The sequence below is a fragment of the Equus przewalskii genome, chromosome 6 (assembly GCF_037783145.1).
Source record: "Equus przewalskii isolate Varuska chromosome 6, EquPr2, whole genome shotgun sequence".
Lineage (NCBI taxonomy): Eukaryota > Metazoa > Chordata > Mammalia > Perissodactyla > Equidae > Equus > Equus przewalskii.
The window spans coordinates 54,453,360-54,474,457 of NC_091836.1; the positions used below are offsets into that span (position 1 = coordinate 54,453,360).

The 21,098-nt window shown below is 41.0% G+C and overlaps 1 protein-coding gene across 4 annotated transcripts in view; it reads right to left on the minus strand.

Moving 5' to 3' along the window:
- Nucleotides 1–21,098, minus strand: part of FAT3 (FAT atypical cadherin 3) — a 618,234-nt gene that overhangs the window by 178,307 nt on the left and 418,829 nt on the right. For all 4 annotated transcript variants that reach the window (XM_070623917.1, XM_070623915.1, XM_070623916.1 and 1 more), the window contains exon 4: nucleotides 861–922. In XM_070623917.1, coding sequence (XP_070480018.1) covers nucleotides 861–922 — 62 coding nt within the window. The remainder of the gene's footprint in view (nucleotides 1–860; nucleotides 923–21,098) is intronic.

A 21,098-nucleotide genomic window follows, 5' to 3' on the forward strand; every position in this document is an offset into this window, starting at 1 on the left:
CTGTCTGTCTGTCTGTCTGTCTGTGTCAGGAGGCCCTGTGGATTCCAGTAAGCGATTCTTAGGAACTAACAGACCATTTTAGAAGCATAGACACATCATAAAACCTTAACAAAGCCCTAACTTTGCAGCACTGTCATCCATTCCATATCAGACTGTCACACTTAAATCAGAACGTCACACATACTACCCAGACTTCAAGCTTCCCAATAAAGATACTCAATATATACAGAAAGAATGTTCCACAAAGCTCTTTCATACCTATTGTCTCATCCCCCACCTTATGATGTTATTTTTTTTTTCCTCCAGAAATAATGCTCCTTTACTTTATACTGCTGCTGTTTCTGTCTTAATGAATTATAGGAGTACATTTTATGGTTTCAGAAACAGTCATCTTGGGCAGTGAATCAACTCGCAGCCTTCTCTTCCTCAACCCTCTCCCAAGGAAAGAAATGAGGAGCAAAGCAGCGCATTTCTTCACAAGGATATACTTCACTTTACCAGCAGCATTCTGCTCTTTTCTTTCTATATCTGAGGCTGCAGCGGCTCAGGGGGCTCTGCTCCTGAACTTTCTTTTCTGATTGTTGACAAAGGGGCCTGAAGTCAGGCAGAGATGCTGATCTACCTGCTTGTTTTCAGCAGAAGGCAACGGCGGCCCTGCCATGCATGGGTCCTCGGCGCGCAGGAGCGCATTCAGAGGAAGGCAGCAGTGATCTCCAAATTCAGACCCAATCAGCCCAAGAGAAGTATCTTCCTGTAGGAACGTGCTGCTCAAACACACTGAAGTTCTAGTTTACATTGAAGGTTAAAGAAGTTGAGTGAAAGTCAGTTTTAATGAATGCCGGTTCCCTCTATGCGCTTACCTCCAGAAAATGTTCTGCCTGCTGTTCTCGATCCAATTTCCTTGAAGTGGTTGTAATCAGACCTGCGTAGAAATGAGAATATTTGACTTTTAAATATCTGGGGCAAGTAGCTTACTGAGCACGGGAAATAAGTCCAGTTAAAGGAAAAGCAAAAATGATGAGAAAAAGTAACTCTCCGATCGCCAGTGACAATCAGATGGTCTCAAAATTATTCTTAAAAACAAAATAAAATTTACAAAGAAAACCTGAAAAATTTGTTTCTGTTCTGTTTGCCACAGTTGAGGTACTGTAATCACGTTGGGGATGTAAAAACTCACTAAAGACCTGTTGTTTTTCTGATAATGAGGAATTTCAATGACTCATTTGCATATGACTGAAATTCTACACTAGGAAGCTCATTAAAGATTTTAGAGTTCTTGAACAATTAATAAGTTGTTGATGCTGATTAGATTCAGGCTCTGAAACAGCACTTTCTTATTTAACTTTTCTACACTTATATAATTTTTTTTAATACTTGACAAAGAAGGTTATTTCTGTGATGACTACTTGTACAAATAATTATTTCAAATTTAAAAATTCTTAGATACCAAAGATCTCATACCGTAATTTTATCATTTTGTTTTATGTGTTTAAATCTTTACACAAAATTGGTTTCACATGGGAAATATCTCTCCTTTCTTCAAATAGTGTTTCTCATAATTGGATCGCCCCTTTGAGTATAAAGACAAAGAAAAAAGAATAAGACAAAAGCTTCAAGGCTACCCAGTTTATTGCACCAATTTTTCTTTTGCAGGTTTTCTTATTATTATTGTCAAACGGCAATTAGGAGGTCAAATTGACATTCCATTTCTTCATTCTACAATGTCCCTGAAGACAAGAGACTATGGATTGGGCTGTTTTCATGGCATATGCTGGTTGACAGGAAAGAATAGGGAAAATCACATGAAGAGCTCACTCCTAACACTGGTGAGGTACTAGAAATACAGAAAAGGTGGGGCCGGCCCGGTGGCACAGTGGTTAAGTTCACATGTTTGGCTTCTCGGCGGCCCAGGGTTCGCCAGTTCGGCTCCTGGGTGCGGACATGGCAAAAAAGCCGTGCTGTGGTGGGTGTCCCACATATAAATAGAGGAAGATGGGCATGGATGTTAGCTCAGGGCCAGTCTTCCTCAGCATAAAGAGGAGGATTGGCAGTAGTTACCTCACGGCTAATCTTCCTCCAAAAAAAAAAAAAAATACAGAAAAGGTATTTTACCAAGGTCTGCTGAGGAGTTCACGACCTCCAGCTTTTGTTTTACACAGAAGTGGTGGGTGAGAGTACACAGATTTTAGAGAAAGTCAAGAAGATGCCACAGGAGGCTAAATGGCCTTCAAAAAAAAATCTCATTGGAGTAGCACGGCTGTTTACAAGCTGGCCCCGCTCAGCCTCCACTCTCATCTGTCTACACTCCCCATGGCAGGGAAACCTATGTTCCCATTGCACAAATGACCTGCCTTTCCATGAATTCTTTCTGGAATGTGCCCCACCCCACTGCTTCATTCACAGAGTTTTCAAATTTAGCTCAGGTGTTAGCTCAGGTGTTAGAGAGATGATGCCTCTATCAGTGTTAGGTGCCCATCTCATATGTCCCAGCATAACCACTACCCACTGCAACCATTGTTCTTTGGCCTACACTATAATCCTTTGTTCACGGGTCTGTATTTTCCCACTAGATAGGTTGATAGTCACTTCATGGGAAGGGCTGACCTTTTGATTCTGAAGCCCTGGTGCCCACCCAGCCCCTGGCCTAAAACAAAGAGTAGGAACTTCATTAATGCTCAATGCAAGTCGATGCAAGTTGCTGTAGAAGAGACAGATTATCTATATTCTAATCTTCAGTTTTGCTACAGACTTAGAATGCGTTTGTTTAAGAGGGTATTGTTTTGGTGTGGGGAGAGTAGTTGTGGTTGTGCAGGGGGTGTTGCCTTTAATATTCATTTGAAACCATTTCTGAGTTCCTCTGTGTGAATGGGGCAGCGCCAGGCATTCTTGGGGAAACAAAGGTGAGCTATTGTCAGAGATTGTGGAGAGAAGACTGCTATCAGGAGTTTCAAGGGAGAGAATCAGTCACTTCCCTTCCCAAGCTGCCCACCGGAACCTCTCAGGAAACTCAAAAAACATAGATTTTGTGCCCAACTCCATCCCTCCTTTACTGTATCCTAATGTCCTGGGATGCTGCCTTGAGATCGTCCTCTGATTCTAAGAGAACGCTCTATGCAATTCCACTATCCTCTGTTGAATCTCACTACGGCTTTTTATTAACATTAATTTTTCTGCCCAGCCACATCCAAGAATGAAATACACTGACTTGCTTCAGCATCTGGATCAGACCATCAGGCTCAGCGTGTGCGTGTGTGGGGTGAGCGAGGGGGAGATGGAGATGATGTGTGAGCGCACTGGTGGATGGGGTGATAAAGGGGAGCACAGCTCTGAGTCATATTCATCAAGGGTCAGTGTGGTCACACCAGTGGGCGTCTAACACACAAATCTGACACTTTCATTTTCAGGCCATGCTATCCTACAAGGTCATATGTCATGGAGGCTCTTTCCAAGTGAGAAGTAACTGTATTCTCGAAAGAGGGCAGAAGGCTTTCACAAACCTCACCACCTCTTCAGGAGGCATCCTCTGTTAGAGGTCACAATGGGAGTGAGAACTACTTGTTATATTGAGGCCATAAATGAGGGAAGGCGCTGTCAAGCCTCCACTTGGCTACACTCCTGATGCTCTTTCAGACACAAAAGGCCAGGAGCCCTTTTGCCCTCTGTTCCCCTGCGGACTCCCATGTCATTTCAGGTCCTCGTTGCCCAGGTCATGCAGCCATGGCCCATTGTGGTGTGACTGTGCACAGGGAAAAGGTCAGCTTCCTCTCCTGATTATTCCTAGGGTAATTCTTTAGGAAAGTCACTTATTGTCACAATGCACATGTGTAACTGGGAGAGCAGCGTGGCTCCCCTTACATTGCATACCTTCACCAGGATGTGTTTTTAACATATTTATCAGCCAACAGGGAAAGAGGTTTCCTGAAAAGTCTCAAACAACACCCACAACAGTGAACCTGAGAAAGCCAAGCAGTTTCTGTTCCTGGAGGAAACGCAGGAAAAAACATCTGCAGGTTTCAGTTCTCTGAGTTTCTATCACCTTTATTTTCACAGATATAAGGTAAAAGGCAGGAAAAAAAAAATCCAACTCAAAAGTGAAAATCAGTAGGAAATCAGATGAGGTGGGGGTGGTGGATAGGGAGTGACTACTAGTGGGTACAAAGTTTCTTTTTGGGATGATGAAAATGCTCTAAAATTACAGATTATGGTGATGGCTGCACAGTTCCATAAGTATTCTGAAAACCATTGAATTGTATACTTTAAATGGATGAATGTTACTGTATGTAAATTACCTATCAGTAAAGCTATTAAAAATCGGTAGGATATCATAAACTCTGCCTTCTAGATTTTAACAAGTTTTTCATGTTTGGAGAAGACAGACATTTACAAATACGTGAATGAATGAATGAGCAAGTTAGTTTAGGAATCAGACACGAAGAGGGGTTGGAATGAAGAGTGATCAGGTTTGTCCACAGGGAATCTGGAACACAATAACGAACGGAGCACTTTGGGTTAAAGACAGAACTGGTTGTTATTTACGCTGAAAAATAAATCTTGTTATCAAGCCAGGGCCAGCTAAACCAAGAAGGGGCAAAAAGCTTTCTTCCTTCTAAAGGTACATATTAGGATGAGCTATGGGGCTTCAGCAGCACAGTCAGAAAGGAAGGCAGTGAGCATCCCTCACAGTCCAGAGGAATTAGTCAAAATTGCCAATGCTGCATCTTCATTTCTAACAACCTTGTTGTAGCTGAATGCGGTTGGGCCTTAGGTAAGGAAGAGAATGAAACAGAGCAACCTCCTTCTTCAAGGGCTCTGATTCATCACTGTGAAAAGCAACCCCATTGTGTAATCTCTGCAGAAGAGAGGCGTGTACATCACATATGTAACTGTAGACGATTGGGCACAGTAAATTGGGGACTGACATGAAGAAATTGAATTTCAAAGATAAATCATAGGCGAGCTTTTGAATGTGGTTTGGAGATATAAACAAACACATCATTTGATATAATTACATGGGCAAACCTCCAATTTAGGAGGGGAATTACGCCAGTCCTAAGTGAACGATACTCAGTAAAGGAGGGGGAGAGCGCATGGCTGGAAACTTGCAACTACTTTAAAAACGTCTGTTTTTGATTTTTTGTTGCAGAGATGGGGACTCTAACACCCTCTCTGAGAAACAGCCTGAGCACGAAAATGTGGCTGCCAGTCCAAAAGAGAACTCGAGATGTTCTAAGTAGTTATGGTCAGAGAAGTGATGCTTGTAAGGATGACATCTTTTCCCTGCTCTTTCTCCTTGTGGGTGTCCTGGGTCGCAGCTGTGTAATCTGCTGCCATGACATTCACATTTTCTTTAAGTGCTACTTGAAGCAGTGTAGTTCTTAGCTGTTTCAGCATAATTTTCCAGGACTGTTGGAAGCTGAGTCTCGTATTAAAGATACAACTAGAATCATCAGCCCTGTGAGCTACAATTAGTGCTTACTCTCTCTTTTTCACGCCCCATTTCCTCTGCTCACCATTTCTCCATGCCTACCCCCAGTTATCTGGTAAACCCCTTGCCTTCCTTCCAACAGTTCAAATGTCATGTCCTCTTACCTTTCCTTCTCTAGCATGTTGCATGTAATTCATCTATTGTCCAGATCCCCCTTGAGACTGCAGGTTTAGGGAGGCAGAGACTTTGGGTAGTTCACCAGTTGAGCTTGGGAACCTAGGTCAATGCCTGTCACATCTATTGCATACATAAATGTTCTACTACAGCACCCAATATTTGGCTCTACTTTTTGTTAAAGAGTCAGTCTTTCCTAACAGGATAGAAAGAAAAGGTTAGTCAATAGATCTTATTCATTTTGTGTTCCTGGCATTTAACATAGAATCTGGTACATTATAGGTACCCAGCAAAACTTGTTTGAATGAAGGTGACATGGATGCAGTCTTCCACAACTCTCAGTACTGTTTTATACAGATTGGCCATAATGGTCCCAAACCTTGGCACTTAAAGTTATCTGAATGTTCTCTTTCATTCTTTGAAAATTTTAACGTTTTTCAATGTTTGGACACCTTCTTCCATGTTGATAGTTAGAGGTCCATAGAACAATTCCTGACAGTTTTTTGTTTTTCAGCTGCTAATTAAAGATTTTTAATCTTTAAAGTTATGCACAGGAGCTTTGAGGCCATTCCATGGTTCTCTCGCATCCTGGTTTCTATCTAATTTATGGAGAAAGTTGGGCAAATAATAATATAGTAATATCCAACATTTATTGAATACTATGTGCCAGCCACTACTAAACAGTTCACAGACATGATCTCACTTAATCTCACAATCGTTCAGAGAAATAGGAACTATTTTGACATCTTCTAGGAAGAAACTGAGTTAAAATAACTTTCCCAAGGTCACCAGTGACTGAGCCATGATTCCGACCCAGGGAATCTAACTCTGATGCTTCTTCACTATGTCCTTAGCCACCTTCCCAGGAGCCAGGAGACCTGGGTCCCAGTCTCAGCTCTGTCAGTAACTGGTTATGAGATTACAGCAACCAGGTTTTTTCTCCAGGCCCTTGTTTCCTCCTCTAGGAATGTCCCAAAGTCTCTTTTCAATGCAAAGAGTCTATCATAATATAAAAGCATTAGAAGGAGATCACTATTCTTCTTCATTCTCTGTTCTCTCATCTGACCCCACTTTCTTCTTGATGGATGCAAGTCTAGCTGTGAAGGACCTGGGTGGGTCACTCAGGCAGAAACAAGAGGGGCTGTGTTCTGGTTTTATTTATCCACAAAATCAACACTGAAACACCCCTATGCATATCTCTCAAAAGGAGAACGTAAAAACATCAGTTAACTATGAGTGTGTGTTTTTAAGTAGTAAAAAAACCCCTTAGTGATTCCCATGTTTATTGGCTCTTCCACAAGATTCTAATTTCTAGAACTTCCGTTTCCACCTCTCATGTTAGCCTCTCATTTAAGGCTTTAGGTAGCCTTAAAATGTTCCCTGTTGTATTTTCACATGGACATAGGCTGTGCAGTGAATATGGACAGAAAGAAATGAACACACAGTAAGTGCAAATTTCAGGATTTGAGGAAAAATTAAAGTTGGAGTGAAGCCACATATTAGGTTTGCACAAAAAAACCTAAGTAATGTGTATTCTTCGACAATATGATATTTCTTTAAAAGAAAAGAATAATCAGAAAGCAAAAAATATACAAGAGCTACAACGTTATGGGGGGTGTCAAACACAAAGGATTCTCGAAACTGGCCCCATCAGGATGCTTCTTAAATAAGAGCTGTTTCGTCAGGTGTAAAGATTTGGAGCTGCTCGATTGAGCAGGCAGTGCTGCTATTAAATTTCTTAAGAAAATCTGACAGAGGAAATCACCGATAGAGATTAAGCCTACAACTTGGATTTTTCTCTATAAATGGTGATTTCCAAGATGCTAATAGAAGCTTTAGAACTGTAAGTCAGAGTGCATCTTAAACCGAAGTATGAAGACCCTGTGGGTCAAATGTGATTCATAGCTGTTGGTTTTTTGTAACAGATAAGTTTCATTTTCTTTCTTTGCAAGCAAATAAACGGCATTTCCCAATTCTGCCTTAGCAGCAGGGGAATCTGGCAGCCCTCTTCTGCCAGACACACTTCCCTCTTTGGATACAGGATTCTGTAGCTGCTAAACGTGGCAATGGGGAAAAGCCAGCTTGCGAAGGAAAAGTATTGATGCTGGCACATACCTTGCACCTTCTCCTCAGGCTGAGTTGACAGATGGAGTTGCCCACAGCCTGGAGGGAGAGTTCTGAGGGTAGGGCAAGCCCTGCTCCCTCGCTGTACCATGCATTACTGACAAGATCAATGAGAGGCATCCGGGTCAATACAACTTGTTATCATGGTGAGGGATAAGATGGTGGCCAACAAGGGAGAAGTAATGAAGAAGATATATGGTGGAGAATATTTCTAAAGGCCTTCTCCTCTGAACAGGTCTTTCTTGTACCTAGTGGGCCTACCATGCACACCTACATATGCGTGCACGCACATACGCACACACATACATTTAGGACCAGAGATGCTGTGTACAATTCTAATTTTGCCAGAATACCTGGATACTTACCATCTGTTCTTCCCTCAATTCCTCTCCTCATCACCAATCCTCATGGCTCTCCCTCCCAATCTCACATAGCCCTCCAGCTCTGCCTTCTGATTCGGCCCAGATGAAGAAGTATTTACGTACCTGAAGATGTCTCCAGGCAACTGAGCTCAAACTTGAGTGCCATATTGGATTTCTTCAGAGAAATTAAACTGCAGATGGCGAACCAATATTAAGGATGTCGTAGGAAATGATGCCATCTTTAGTGCCATTAACATACCACTGATGTGTGTGCTCAGATGTGCAATATGCTGCACATCTCCTCCTTTCTCAATCTGCCAAGATTATTTTTTTCCATAATTATGAATATTGGATGATCAAAATAAGGAAGAAGTGGCTGATAACCTAAATTACACGGTATGGATGCATCTTAGAGATTATCCAGTCTGGGAAGCATCATGGTATACCAGTTAGCAATCCACTAATCAGTACTCAGGCTCTGGCATCAGACTGCCTGGCTTTGCATCCCAGTTTTACCCCAGGCAACTGCTTGTTCCTGGGCAAGTTACTTAGCTTCTCTAAGTATCAGCCTCCTCATCTGTAAAATGAGGCTTATTAAATTAAATAATTGATTTAAAATGCTTAGCTCAGTTCCTGGCACATATTAAATGCTCCAATAATATTACTCTTATTATTAGCTCCAAAAATAATGCCTGGAGTATTGTATGTATTCAACAGTCTAATCTTGCTTCCTTCCCACCCTGAGATCTCCCTCAAATGTGTTTAAACATTTGGGCAACAAAAATTGTAAAATGTCTACTACTTACCCTGTCATGTGACAGATAAGAAAACTGAGGCTCACAGCTTAAGTGACTTGTTCAAAGACTGATTCATACGAAATCCTTCATCCATGCACTGTTAAATTTTATTGAGAGGATAGTATATATCGTTGCTACACAGAGTGTGGCATGGATTAGCAGCATCAGCATCACCCGGGAACCAGTTAGAAATGCAGAACTGCAGACTCCTCCTGGACCAATGTGATTTGTATGTATACTTAATTTTGAGAAGCCTGGCTCTAGACCATTGCTGGTTTCCAAACATGGCCGTGTATTGGAATCACCTAGGGAGCTTTAAAAAAATACTGATGCCAGGGTCCCACATCCAGAGATTCTGAATTATTTGGTATGGGTGGAAGCCTGGGTATGGGGATTTTCGGAAAAGCTCCAGGTGATTCTAATATTCAGCTAACGGGGTGAGAATCACTGTAAATACACTTGTTATCTGTGGGTGATGGGTTGCGGTAATTAATTTTTTTGGCTTATCTAAATTATCTAGTACTCCCACAGTGAAGAACATTTAATTTTATAATACAAAAGAATTTAAAGACCAAACAGGGCACCTGGGGCATAGTTCTCTGCACGCCCTCATCCGAATTCCTCAAAGTTCTATTCTGAATCCTCCTAGCAAAGGACTAAACTGTGGTTGCCAGGTTTGTTACGACCTTAGATCTGACATACGCCTTGTGTCTTCCCCCAATACACTGGCTGAGCTCAGCTACTGTTTGGCTTCTTCATTCTGTCATAGTTTCCTGTACCTCCTGCAGTCCTACACCTCTCCTAGCTCCATGTGGCACCCAGGGCCCTCGTAGCAGAGGTGAAATGCCACCTCTGTGGTGACGCTCTCTCTTCCCCACAAAAGCATATTTGGACACAAGGCCCAGAGGGAAGAGCCCAGGGGATACAACACTAAGTCCCCATATTTGCCCTCATGGAACTAACAATCCAGGGAGAGAGACAGACACAGATGCAAATAACTATAATACAAGGTGTGAGCTGATACATACCTGGACAACTCTGGGTGCCCTGAAGAAGGAACGATTAATGCTGAATTGTGCAATCGGAAAACATAAGGAATAAGTTGACTTTGCACGAGGCCTTTAATGGCAAATAAGATGCCAATAGATAAAGAAGTTTGAAAAAGTTAAAATGTCAAATTCGTAGCTGAGAATAATGAGGCAAAAGATTAAAGAAAAAGGTAAATCTAGGTTTCAATCCTGGCTCTATTTCTTAGTTGTGTGACCAGGGACAAGTTATATATCTTCTCCGATCTTGGTCTTGTCATCTCTGAAATGGGGATAGTAAGAACTCCCTCCGAGTTAGAAACAATACAGATGACATACTTAGCATGGTGCCTTGCACTTAGCACATGCTGTTTAAAAAACAGAAACAGCATCTATAAGAAGCAGTGTGTTATTTTTGATTTTTATTAAAAATCCTAAGAGCACCGGGATGCTATTTCTAATTACATTCCAAAGGAAAATCTTATAGACTTTAGAAAATCTTATCCACAAAATCTGAAAATTTAATAACCAGGAAACTGAAAGTTGAAGTGTCTTTCTGCTTATTCGAATGAACACCATGCAGGCCTTTAAGCCCTGCCACAGTGCGGAGGTGTGAAAACAACCACTGTTCTCCCCTTGGAAATGATTTCACTGCAAATAATTTGTTTCTACATCTGTTTTCATGTGACAGATAAAATCAGGAGGATGAATAAAGTGCAAATTACTCAGAGGATGTGCAAAGTCGTGACAATGTGTGCTTTCTTTAAGATCATCTTTGCTTGATGATTTATACAAGGCCTTAGGTAGGAGCAATGTTTTCAAACTGGATTAAAAAAATTGGGGCAAAGTATCACTTATTTTGGAGGACTTTAAATGTTATCAGAAGACTGATAACATTATTTTTTTAAGATCACACGTTTCCCAGTTAATTTTCACATAATTCAATTCTTTCTTTTTGTCCTAAATTTATACATACACTGTAAAACCTCATTATTTTTCATTCCACTTATCTGAGAATTTGTAATAGTTATGGGGCTGGTTGAAGTTTACCTTTGTACTTCCCAGGTAAATTAATAGGGTGGAAAGGTCTCAGAGGAATACTTAATGTACTGGAGACAAACCATTTGCAAAGCACTTTAATTTTAACAACCACCATTTTGATGTTCTAATTGGAAACAGCCTATGTAACTATTCATTAGAGTCTGTCCAAGCAGGCCTTTCGTTGGGCAACATTTTGTTAATAGTAGCATTAACCTTATGTGTTTATTCCAAAGCTGTAAACATGCGTTTCCTGAAGTATTCTAGAATCCGCATTTTCAACTGCTGTAAAATCCTCCTGGATAAGAGTCTGAATTAATGCAACGTCATGGTCTTTCTGTTCTTTGGGAAGAAGTACCATCTCTTGCAAAAATGATGCAATTTGTGGGGCTGGTCTGGGGTTAGTGGTTTTGGATCCTGGGCATGGACCTACATACTGCTTATCAAGCTGTGTTGTGGCAGTGTCCCACACACAAAATAGAGGAAGCATGGCACAGATGTTAGCTGAGGGCCAATCTTCTTCACCAAAACAAAAAGAAATTTGTGCTTAATCATTTACCAACTTTGTGCAAGCAACTTTGTGCAAGTCTTTAAAAATGTTGTGTGCCTGAGTCTCTTCCTCTGTAACATACCAGTGATTTAATGGGGGGAGCAATTAACCTCTTCCTTCCTAAAAGTAACACATGATGCTTTTTTCCTTTATAAATAGAAGTGGAAATAAAGGAGGGATTAGAATCTTTTACAACTCCTTGAAAAAATGCTGTATTAATTCAGGGAAGAGTTGTATTCTCCTTCTGCTCTTTTATGGAGGATTTTATAAATAATTCCATTATAGCTTTATCACTTTGTATTCTGTTTGTACATTTGTTTTCTTCAAGGGACTGTGGCCTCTCCAGGGCTACCACATTTTTATTTATTTAAAGTTCATTAAAGGAATATCTTTTGAGAGCCTAAGCTAATCTTTGTGTCTTTCATGCTTAGCACGGTGCCTGGCATATGGATGGTGACCAATCAATATTAGTCTAGTGGATGAAAAAGCTGTAGTATTGAAAACGTGTATGGAAGTGTGTTAGTGCCTGTACCACCACCCAGTGCGGGTAATGGTCCATATATGTGGGAATGATCACACAGCATTTCTATTACGGCTTGTAAAAGCTTCCATGCCTTTTGGGAAAAGCTTCCAAATATATTCAAAATGGAATTATGTGCTGTGATAATTATTATTTTGGGTTTTTAGCATGAAATGTTACAAGTTTATAAAGCCATGTTTTTTTGTATTGCATGTCAAAGTCTACTGTCTGTGTGGTTAATTGAGGTTAATGGAGAGAAATGGCAGATTGCCAATGTTAATGAGTTTTTCTTGACTCTTTCTAATATGTATTTTATTTCTCATTTGCCTTTGCTTCTTGTTTAACCAAATTACGTTATTTATCCAAGACTTTGTCATATACAAGCAAGAATTGCTAACCTGCCAGAGAGGGCTCAGCCCATGTTTAATTTCCCAAAGAACATTAAAACAGGCCGAGTGGTGGGGAGTGGGAGGAGGAGTGGTATAGCGTGAAAACCAGAAGGGCCGAGGTTGCACAAAACAGCCAGCCTTTGATTTCTCTAGGTCCACCAAACACTCCATGGGGAGTATCAAAACGGAGGACAAATCCAAGGGCCTTGTTGGATCACAGTCCTGGCTGGAGTCTAATGAATTAATTCTTCCAAAATGCAACCAATAATCGAGTAAGGAGGGTGCTAAAGGGGTACCGTAGCTATGTCTTATTGAAAGCGTGACTTATGTGGCATTTTAGTTTCTTGTTCAGAAAATGGGGAAAAAAAAGAAAAAAAGAACTGGCAAGGAAGTGAGAGAATCATTGAAAGTGTTAGTAAAGCAGGGGAAAAATCAGAGATCAGCAAATACTGGCACTGTGGGATTCGGGCTGGTGTAGGGCACTGGGGGAGGTTGGCAGCCTTGAAGACTGCCATAGCATGTCTCTAGATCTTGTTTATTCCATATTTACCCACAAAATAAACATAAATACATATCATTTATTGAGAGTTAGATTACTAAGTAGCTAGCACTGTGTAACTCCTAATGCGTGCCCTTAACTAGTACACTGTAATCGTTTGCTTGGTTTTCCTTTGCTGGTTCTCTTGGGAGAGTAGAGGTGGGAGAAGCTCGTTTAGGTTTTCTTCCTCTTTCGGGGATGAGAACAGTTATGGCAGACCTGAAACGGGGTACACGCCCCAGGAAACTTAAGGTTAAGGGCTGTCACTGGTGGTGGGTCTGCTGGACACACATGTTCAAGTTCCTCTGTGCCTTTTCTTCTTCTCTTGTCATCCCAAGGTTGACCTCCATCCCCTCCCAGTCGGTCACCCAAGGGGCCAGAAGCACAGTTGCAAAATGCTTCTTTTACATTTTCAGCAGTTTAGTATTCCTTCTTTGGGGCTAGTAGCAGTCTGAGAAATTCAGTATCTTCTGGACAAATGGCTATGCACACAGAGTCTAAGAATGGATTTTTAAACCATTCACAGCACTGTGTCAGTCCTTCTTTCTCAGTGAAAATGAGCTCAATTCTACTGTGGCTGCAATTAGTGGATAATTAGTCCTTGTACATGTTGATGCTACATGTCATACAACTGGCTCCTGGTTTAGCATCCATTCAACAAGATTATTTAATTTTGCTGCAATTTTAATTTTTTTGAGTCACATTGGTACCCTAACACTAGAAAACCTGGGACTCAAGCTAGATAGACTAAAGTTTGAAATTACATTAATGGATTTCATTTTTCCCATGGAAAAGAAAATTGTTGGAAGGTTTTGCATTAATAAACTGAAGCAACAGATAGGACAGAGGGCAGGATGCATTCTACAGTCTGATCAGCCATCCTGGGCTCTGGGTTTTTAATATAACATGAAGTACAGTTCCAGCCTCACAACTGGCTTGGCACCAGGGTACCCGCCTTCAGGGAATGCTGAGAACAATGGGTAATGGGAAGAGAATAAATAATTGTAGCCAAGCTGTTAAAAGCTCAGGGAGGATTATGCAAAAAGGTAAAACGGGGGCACAGAGGGGTCAGCCTTGAACTCCAGCTGGGGTACAGGAAAAGTTTCTCAGGATGGGGTCTCTTGGTTGGAGCGAGTAGAAGCTTGTCAGGTAGACAAGGAGGAGAAGAGCTTTCCGTGGTATTCTGAAGGGTCAGGGAAGGCAAACAGGCAAGAAGGACCCCCAATCTCGTTCCAAAGTTACTTCAGGAGACCTTAGGGGAAACCTTGGAATTTTGTATCACTTATTGCTGGGAATGGAAGAAAAACAATACCTTTCCCCTTGTGGATACTCAGTCAGTCGGCACAGCAAGGGGCTCTCTTAACTTTTAACATGGAAGCATTTTTACACATCATGGAACAGCGTTGTAGTGGATGATGGGAAAAGTCCCCTCTCCATTCCTGTAAGGCTCAGAATAAAGGGACTAAGACCACATTACAAGCAAGTACCTGAGCCTAACAAAGTGACAGTTAGGGGATGCTATGAGAACACCAGTCAGATATCATTTAAATAGAGCTTCCTCGCCACTCCCTTTGCCTTCTCTTGGAAGCAACACTTTTGTGGGTGGGCAACTGTCCCAGTTTGCCTGAGCCTGTACCAGTCACAGCACTGAAAGTCCCAGTTCAATGTTCCAAGAAACCCGTCAGTCTTGGGCAAATCAGGATGGTTGGTCATCCTAGCTTTAGATCACGACTGAATGTCCGGTCTCTGTGACTAACTTATCAAACAGTAGATTTTCAAGGTTGAACGCATGTGAGAGCATTTCCTGTCTTGCCCTGACACCCACTTCAGTTTGCAGATGGGGAAACTGAGGCTCAGAGAGGAGCAGCAACTTGTAAGATTCATTTGCACAATGCTTAGCTCCAATTAGGTAATGCCCCTTCTTAAAACCCTCAGATCTGCTTTATGATTTCTGTCTTCCTCACAGAATCACATGCTTCTAAAAATTCCCCACAGCATCTCCCTAACATAGCTAACGACTGGTACCATTTTCTGATTATTCCCTATGAGGCAGGCAGTATGTTGAGCACTTCACATGCAAAATTTCATTTAATCCTCATAACAATTCCACATTACAATTACTAAATTGCTGGATACTCTTGTCATCCCCATTTTGCAGATGAGATAACTGAGTCTTAGCATGACCAAGTAACTTGCCAAAGGTTATGCAGTTAATAGGTGAGAGAGATTTGAAACTTGATCAAGTTGTCTAATTCCAGAATCTTTATATTTAACCCTGAGGACATAAGTGTTCTCTTTCTATTCAATTATATCTTCCACTACTTCTGTAAAATCACTCCGCTGTTTAACCAAAATATTTGAAAAAGCACAGGAGTGGTTTTCCCAACTCCAGACATTCTTCTTATTCTATCTCCCACTCATTATTTTCATTCACTGGAAAAGCATCTTCAGATAAGAGTCTAGACTTGCTTTTCAGTTCCTGCTGGGTTTGGGGCCACATCAAACCTTCCCACTATGATACTGCTTTAGAAAAGAGCCAATTTGATGTGCGGGCAGTGCTTTTGTCTTCAGCCATTGAGCTGTTGTAGGATCAATCCAGTTCAATGTCATCGGGGCCCCACATTAACAGAAGGTGACTCTAAGGGGATTCAAACACTATGCTTCTCTTAATAGCTCTGCCAAGATCCTCACCATTTGGATTTCTGCTAGATCTTCTCTGAGGTTTACTCTCCTTAGTTTATGTCCTCCTCCAGCTTTCCCTCTTGCTCATCTCTTTTTTTTGAAAGCAAAGTCTTCATACTTAACAAATTCAACTCACTTCACAACTTGCCTTTCCCTTGGCCCATGTCCTCCCCCAGTATCTGCATGGCTGGTTCTATCTTTATCACACAGACCTCAGTTCAAATATCACCTCTCAAGAGAACACTTCCCTTCTCTGATCACCCCACCTAACGTCTCCCACTCCTTGTTCTATTTTCTTCTCACCCCATCTGTCTGAAATTATCCCGTTTGCATACTTGTTCATTTATCCATTGTCTAACTCTTCCTCTAGAATGTAAGCCTTACAAAAGCAGGAGCTCTCTCTTATATACTGCCATATCTGCAGCACCTAGAAGAATGCCTGGTACGTAATAGACCCTCAATAAATGACTGTTGAATGAAAGAAGGAATGCCTATATTTAAAATACTTATCAATGTTGCTGAAACCCTCCTGTCCTCGTAATTAAATATTTTGCATGCTTTTTGTTCTATTATAATTTTCACAGTGAATGTTTTCAGTATCAGTTTTGACTCTACCACTAAAAGTTTCTGGATGCTCTCCATCGAGGTATTAGCTTGAAGGACAGTAGACCAGAGTCAGTAAGATCCAGGACAGGTTTCAAGCCTCCCCACTTCCCAGCTAAATGATCTTGAGCAAGTCACTCAAAATCTTTGAGCTTCAGTCTCACCACCCATAAGAGGGGAATGCTCCAACCTACCCCTTGAGACCACGGTGAATATGAAATGAGATGAGGTGTGCAAAAGCAACTGCAGCGCAATGCAACTTGATGTGTTCTTTATTCTCTCCTTATGCAGTTATTAAATATATTTAACTTTTATAATTTTACCTAACTCCGTGTAAATACCAAACCATTAAATTATTAATCTGCAAATAGAGAGCTTGGAACATATGAAAGGTCAGGAAAACCTTAGAATTCTCTATTCTGTTTCAAAAACCCAGGAGCCTTAAGGGCCAACTGTCAGGAAAGGTCAGTTAGAAACTTCATTCCATTGCAATGCCTGGGGGTCAGCATCCTTCCGGCAGGAAATTCCAGGGAGATGGAGGTAACTTCTACCATCAGAACAAACAGGTCAGTGTGAAGGTTAAGAAATCTAATCCCATTTGAGTCAATGGACTGAATTCAAATCTCAGAGTTGATTTTAATCTCCTGAAATGAGATCATCAGAACAGCTCTCGGCTCCTCAAGGCAAGCATCTCTTATTTCTAGATCCCTTTTGCTCCGTTATATTCTTCTGCCTGTATAAATGGAGGCTCTTCTGTGGCAAGTCCATAGGTAGAAGTTTCCATCTATCTCTTCTCTTTCCCTCTGCCCTTGTTTTGTGGCCTTTGATAAGAAAGATCACAGTGGAAGATAGTGGGGAAAGCTCCAGAGTTCAGAGAACAAGGCTATATGTCATCTTCCCCCCTTAGCTACTTTCTGATGTTATGCAAGTCACATAAGCACTCTGTGACTCTCTGTCTGCACAGAGCTCATCCATTTATCATCATTCGTGACTTCTCTACTACCATGTCCTGGTAGCCTATTGAGTAGTCCCAATTCAACCTGACGTAGATCCCAGCCTTCTTCTAGCCATAACTCTCCTTTGCACTGTGCCCAGACGGAGTCCTTTAACAAACATCAATTGAAAGAATGATTGACAATGAGAGGATCCAAGCAAGACAACTTTAAAAGAGCTATTTCTGACAAAAATCTTACCTTAGCAAAAATAGGACAGTGATTAAAGTCTCCTGTATTTCAGGCCTCAGTATAGAGATGTGAATAAACGGGGATGTGTAATGATAAACTCCAGCCGTTCCGCAATTCAACACTCACACCTTGACTAAGACCTATTTCTTCTCAACCTTACCTATTTCAAAACCCAGTTAATTTTATCCCATCCATTGATTCACTCAACAAAAATGTATTAAATGCTTTCAGGCTGGGCACCAGGGATCATTATCTCCTTCAGGAATTCTTCATGTGTGACCCTTTGGGGATAATGCCTGCCATTTGATGTGCCTGAGTGTGAAAAGCCTTCGTGACAATCATGCTGACCTCAGCCATAGCTAAGTAAGATGACTAGAATCAAGCAGTCTGGATTCCAGCCCAAGTTTTGCAATTTACATTCCATGTGACATCTCTTTCCTCACCTGTCAGATGGGGAATAATACCAGCCTTTTGTGCTTATTGGAAATATAAATTACGATCACTTATATAAAAGCATGTAGCATGAGGGTTGGAGCATAGCAGGTGATGAGAACACGTGAATATCTGCCTTGTCCTGGCCTCGACTGGACCAAAATGAAACCATTCTCATTTGTAGTAGAGTCTTTATTTGGTGACATGCATTGTATCATAGCAAAGGTAACAACAATTATCGTAAGCCAGAACAGATATTTGCTGCTCACTGCCTTACAGGCATTCCCTGTTTCCCTTTTTCTGACCCCTGCAGCCTCCACCTCTACACTTCTCACCCCCTTCTCATGTTATTAGACCCTGGAAGGGATCTCACAAAAGCCTGCTCCTGTCAAATGGTCTCAGGATGAAAACAGAAAAGATCAGAGCATCTAGACAGCAGCATCCTCTTTACAGCTTTCTCACCTGTGAAAGCGAGAGGGTGGAGGCATCACCCCAAATTATCCAATCAACCTAAAGTGTTGTTCTTCTGCAAAAATGTTAAACAACAGGAGAGAGATGAGCCTTGTTTTACTCCTCTAGGAATGGTGCTCAGTGGAGAAGACGATCAAGTGAAATTTAAGTTCGATTTAACCCAAGTTCTCATAAGATAAACACACCTCAAATGGAGGGTGATGGGAACCTCATTACTTAGAATTGGACAAATAACCTAAGGCAGTATGATCATAACCTGGCAGCAGCAATGGTTTGCTCAGCAAACTGCTTGAACCTCTACTGGGAACATTTAACACCACTTGTATTTTGAAATCACAGGCTACATCTACAGGCAATAAAGACTGTTATCTCTCCGATTCATTGCAGTTGCACAAACACCAGTTAATTCAGCTATAACACATCTGCCCAGAGAAATATTTACTTTTGGAGCCTCCTGGGTATGCTTTAAATTTCTCCTAATTGCTACCCATTGAGTTCTAACTTAAGTGCTGTTGAGATGGACTTTAGGTCCTTATTCTATACTCAGAAGTTCACCACTATACAAACGCAAAGAGCACATTCTCGAATGACCTAGCTGTGCATTTAGGAACTGTTTCCTTCCTCCAATTGCACAGATGAGATTCTCTCTGAACCTAAGAAGACAAGTTTTTCTCACTGCTCATTTGGCTTCTCAGTAGGGCAAATGGACGATAAATGTTTCTCAAGGATCACAAAGAGAGTAACATTCATGCTTCCTGCTTGAGAATTAGATTTCTCGACTACTCAAGCTGTAGGAAATGAATTCTCAGGACACCTCTTTAAATTGTGAGGATAACAAGCATTCTTATTCCATTAAAATAAGAAAACTGAGTCAGAAGATCAGTTTCAGAGGAGGAACAAGAAATAAAACCTGGCAGATCTCATTCTCAGAGGAGGTGTAATTATGAAGACATCTTAATGAACATAACTTATTTATTTTGCCCTTTCCCAAACCCTAATTATATATATTTTTCCTAGATCCTTTTTGCCTTTAAGAAGCAAGGTAACAAAACAAAAATTCAGAACCAAGAGACAGAGCTGGGGTGAATAGGGGAGAAAGAGGGAGTAGTAACATTTTGACCCTAGGTTCTCAATGTTTTTGCATTAAGACCCACACTTCCCTGTACAGCAAACACACATCTATAAATCTCTTCCTCTCTCTCCTTGTCCTAAACCTCAGGAGCTCAGAGTCTTTGGAGACACCAATGTCTCAGTCCTCTATATCTCCAAATTCTTCATTTCTTCCCACATCACACTCTGCACCTTGTCTGGAACACAACAAGCGTTACCATTGTTAAATGCAGAAGAGACTAGGAGAAGTTAAGGAGGACTCCCCCCTCACCTCGTTTCATTCCAACCTTCAGATTTGGGATCACCTTCACTCTAGACTCCTAAGAATTTTTTTATGGCGGGACTGGAGTCCAGATTAGGTTGAAAAGTAGTATATAATGGTCATGTCATAGCTAAGGAAATAAGATGGCAGTCCAATACATAAAGAGCTAACCTAGTGCCTTGTGAACATTTAGGTATCTTCTGGACACCAAAATATCAACTTAATTGAAAATTCTTAGAGGAGAGAAGATGTGTCTCATCCTCTTTGCATCTGGGTGTTTAGCAGTTAACCTCCACTTAGAAGCCTCCCTAACCCCTTCGTCTTATAGAAGGATGACTTATGTAGTCTGCTTTGCCTCACATAGTGCCATATGCAAATATCCATCGTGGCGGTCGCCACAGCAATTGTTATCACTGAGACGCTTGTCTGAACTTGACCATGAGTTCCTAATGACAAGGTCTGTGTTCTCAGTGTCTAATACGGTCTGGCTCATAGTAAATATGCAATAAAGATTTGTTGGATGAATACATATAATAGATGTTCATTAGTGTTTGCTGAATTGAACATAATTGGGTGCATAACAGTAAAAAGTACAAATAAAAATGACACTTGGAAAAGCTTTTCAGTTTCTGACTTTTTTGCAGAGTACTATGTATGAGTTGGTCACGTAAAATTGAGGAAATAATGTAATTTCAATTTAATTTCGCTTTTAAATCAATTTTAAAAATTAGCCTGACCTTCTCATCCCTGAAGTAAAGTAGCCTAAATCCAAAGCCAAATCAAACTAATGCACGGTTTTTGATAACTCCAAACAGAATAAGAATTACTAACTCTTAGAGTAGAGAGAGCTTCAGTATTCATCTCAGAATCAATACATGAATACTTTTGCAATACCCTACCAGATGGTCAACCAACTTCTACCTGATTTCTCCTCACAGCTTCATGACAGGTTGTCCTTCACTTCTGAATGCAAAAAGGGACCATAAGTTCCTCCTTGTATTGATGGAAAACGTATCCCTATGATGTTCATGTGGTTTAGCCCTCTAGCAAAACACAGAAAAATTTTCTCCTGTTCTATATGGCACCTCTTTGAATACTTACTGACAAACAGTGGACTTCTCCTTTTTCTTTCAAAGATAATCATTATGTCCCAGTTCCTCATTCTGATTCAAGGATTTCAGATCATGTCGCATCATGGTCATCCTCCTCTACACAAGATCCCCAATCCGTATATCTGGCTAGATCACAAAGAAGCAAAGAGGCGGGGACAACTGTGCTGGCTAATAATTTTTTTTTGGCGATTCTAATTGGTGCTGAGACCTGCCCTCATTCTGCCAAGTATATCTGTCACTAGGGACTAAACAACAACATGATTATGAAAGATTTTCCATCATAAATCACAACCATTTAAA